The sequence below is a fragment of the Colobus angolensis genome, unplaced genomic scaffold (assembly GCF_000951035.1).
Source record: "Colobus angolensis palliatus isolate OR3802 unplaced genomic scaffold, Cang.pa_1.0 Scaffold30, whole genome shotgun sequence".
NCBI lineage: Eukaryota > Metazoa > Chordata > Mammalia > Primates > Cercopithecidae > Colobus > Colobus angolensis.
The window spans coordinates 5,439,874-5,441,941 of NW_012116266.1; the positions used below are offsets into that span (position 1 = coordinate 5,439,874).

A 2,068-nucleotide genomic window follows, 5' to 3' on the forward strand; every position below is an offset into this window, starting at 1 on the left:
ATTTATCTGCTCCACCCCCAAAATATAGTCACTAAACACTGAAAACTAAAATCAACAAGAATGACATTTGGGAAAGCAAGAGAAAAAAATGTTTGACACACAGTCTTATTCCAAAATAATAAATGTAAGGTAGTAAAAAATTTTGTTTAAAGGAAAATAAAGTATTTCAACAAAAGGTTAAATGACATGATTCCAAATCAAACACTTCTTTCATTTAATCAAAAAATCTACCATGAAAGCTACATTATTTTGTCTTAAAATTAAAATCTAAAAAATTTACAATCATGAAAAAAATTAAGATATAAAAAGAGGGTCAAAATATATCTTATTTTTAATATCATCCCTAAGTCCATACACAGTTATCATCAATTTCACTGTATTTTGCTCTCTTGAGAGTTCTTCCACAGCTAATGTCAACTGCAGACATGATTCCATAATCCATCAATTTCCTAATACTATAATCCACTCCCTAAACTTTACCTTGACTTCACTCCCACCTACATTAAGCTGAAAACTTTTTCTTACAGACAGAGCACTACAGCACCCATGAGAGAGTACACCAGCAGACAAGGGAGAAGGAGAAGGCAAGAGAGAAGAGGAGGAGGATAAATAAGTAGGTAGAGAAGAAAGCAGAAAGGGGACGGGAAGCTAGAGGAGGAGGAGATGAAGGTGGAGGAGGGCAAGAGGATAGAGGGGAAAGGAAAGGAGAAAGAGAAAGGGAGAAAGAGAGGAGATAAGTGAAGAAGAAAAAAAAAACACTTTTGCTAAACCCAACAGGAAGCCAGAAGGCAAAAGAATCCATTGGAGCATTTCCTGGAGGTCAGCCTACCGGAGAAAAGGGGAGAGTAGAGGAGGGGGACTGGGGGAACAGATGATACCTGGCACACTCATGTAACCATGTGTGCCTAAGGTTATCCTAAAATTTTTTAATTCTAAAATAAACTACTTGAAACACAGTGAGATTAAGACTTATGTAATGCAGAATTTGATGAATGCTTGATTTGTTCAAATCTTCATGATCAAACACTGCAGTCATATCCTCTTCCAGGCTTCGTATTTCTCAGTTGAATCTTACCATCTTTATTCTACTTTAATATGAGACTATCTTCTTGGTAATTTTAAGTAAAAGTATTAGAGGAAAAAAACACTTTGACAATTTTTCATCTTGTCTATTATTATAAAATGGTTTTACATGACTAAAACTGCTCTACAGGAACTCTGTAAGTTTATCAAGCTTAGATTCATATGGAGTCATACAGATTATAAGAGCACTCAACGCTTGTTATAACATTTAATCATCTTACATGTGTCTCAAAAACCTAAAACTCAATTGTTTTGTATAAAATCTTAAGCACTGAAGCTTACACATAATCCGCTATCAATTGAGAAGCCTCTGTAACCATGATAAACATGAAAACGTACAAACGATTTAAAAGGCATATTTAGTTATTTGAACCACTGAATACAATTATTAGCATTTCAGTAATTAATCTATAACAAACTAATACAAACCTAGGATCAAGTTAAAAACATCTGGATTAACATCATTATGAATTTTATAGTTATATCTAGTCTAAAACCTCACATGGGCTGGGCGTGGTGGCTCAGGCCTTTAATCCCAGCACTATGGGAGGTGGAGGCAGGTGGATCACTTCAGATCAGGAGTTCAAGATCAGCCTGACCAACACGATGAAACCTTGTCTCCATTAAAAATACAAAAAATTAGCTGGGTGTGGTGGCTCACGCTTGTAATCCTAGCTCCTCACGAGGCTAAGGCAGGAGAATCGCTTGAGTCCAGGCAACAGAGGTTGCAGTGAGCCAAGATCATCACTGTACTCCAGCCTGGGCTGTCTCAAAAAAAAAAAAAAAAGACACTATTCACACTATTAATGAGAGATTTACCATTTGGGGTTTAAAAATATATATACCTAATTATCATAAATCTAACAATAAAACCTGAAACTAAAAACTTCTAGAAGAAAACACAGAACAAAATCTTTATGCCTTCAGGTAAAGAGTTCTTAGATGTGCCACCAAAGCACAATTCATTAAAAAAAAAAAAAAAAAA

General features: G+C 35.1%; 1 protein-coding gene across 10 annotated transcripts in view; it reads right to left on the reverse strand.

The window, feature by feature from the left end:
• ABI2 (abl-interactor 2) overlaps positions 1-2,068 on the reverse strand; it is a 126,791-nt gene that overhangs the window by 42,634 nt on the left and 82,089 nt on the right. Inside the window, exon 8 of one of the 10 annotated variants that reach the window (XM_011949914.1) lies at positions 1,837-1,851. The exons of the other annotated variants lie outside the window; for them this stretch is intronic. Coding sequence (XP_011805304.1) covers positions 1,837-1,851 — 15 coding nt within the window. The remainder of the gene's footprint in view (positions 1-1,836; positions 1,852-2,068) is intronic. 10 annotated transcript variants of the gene reach the window in all.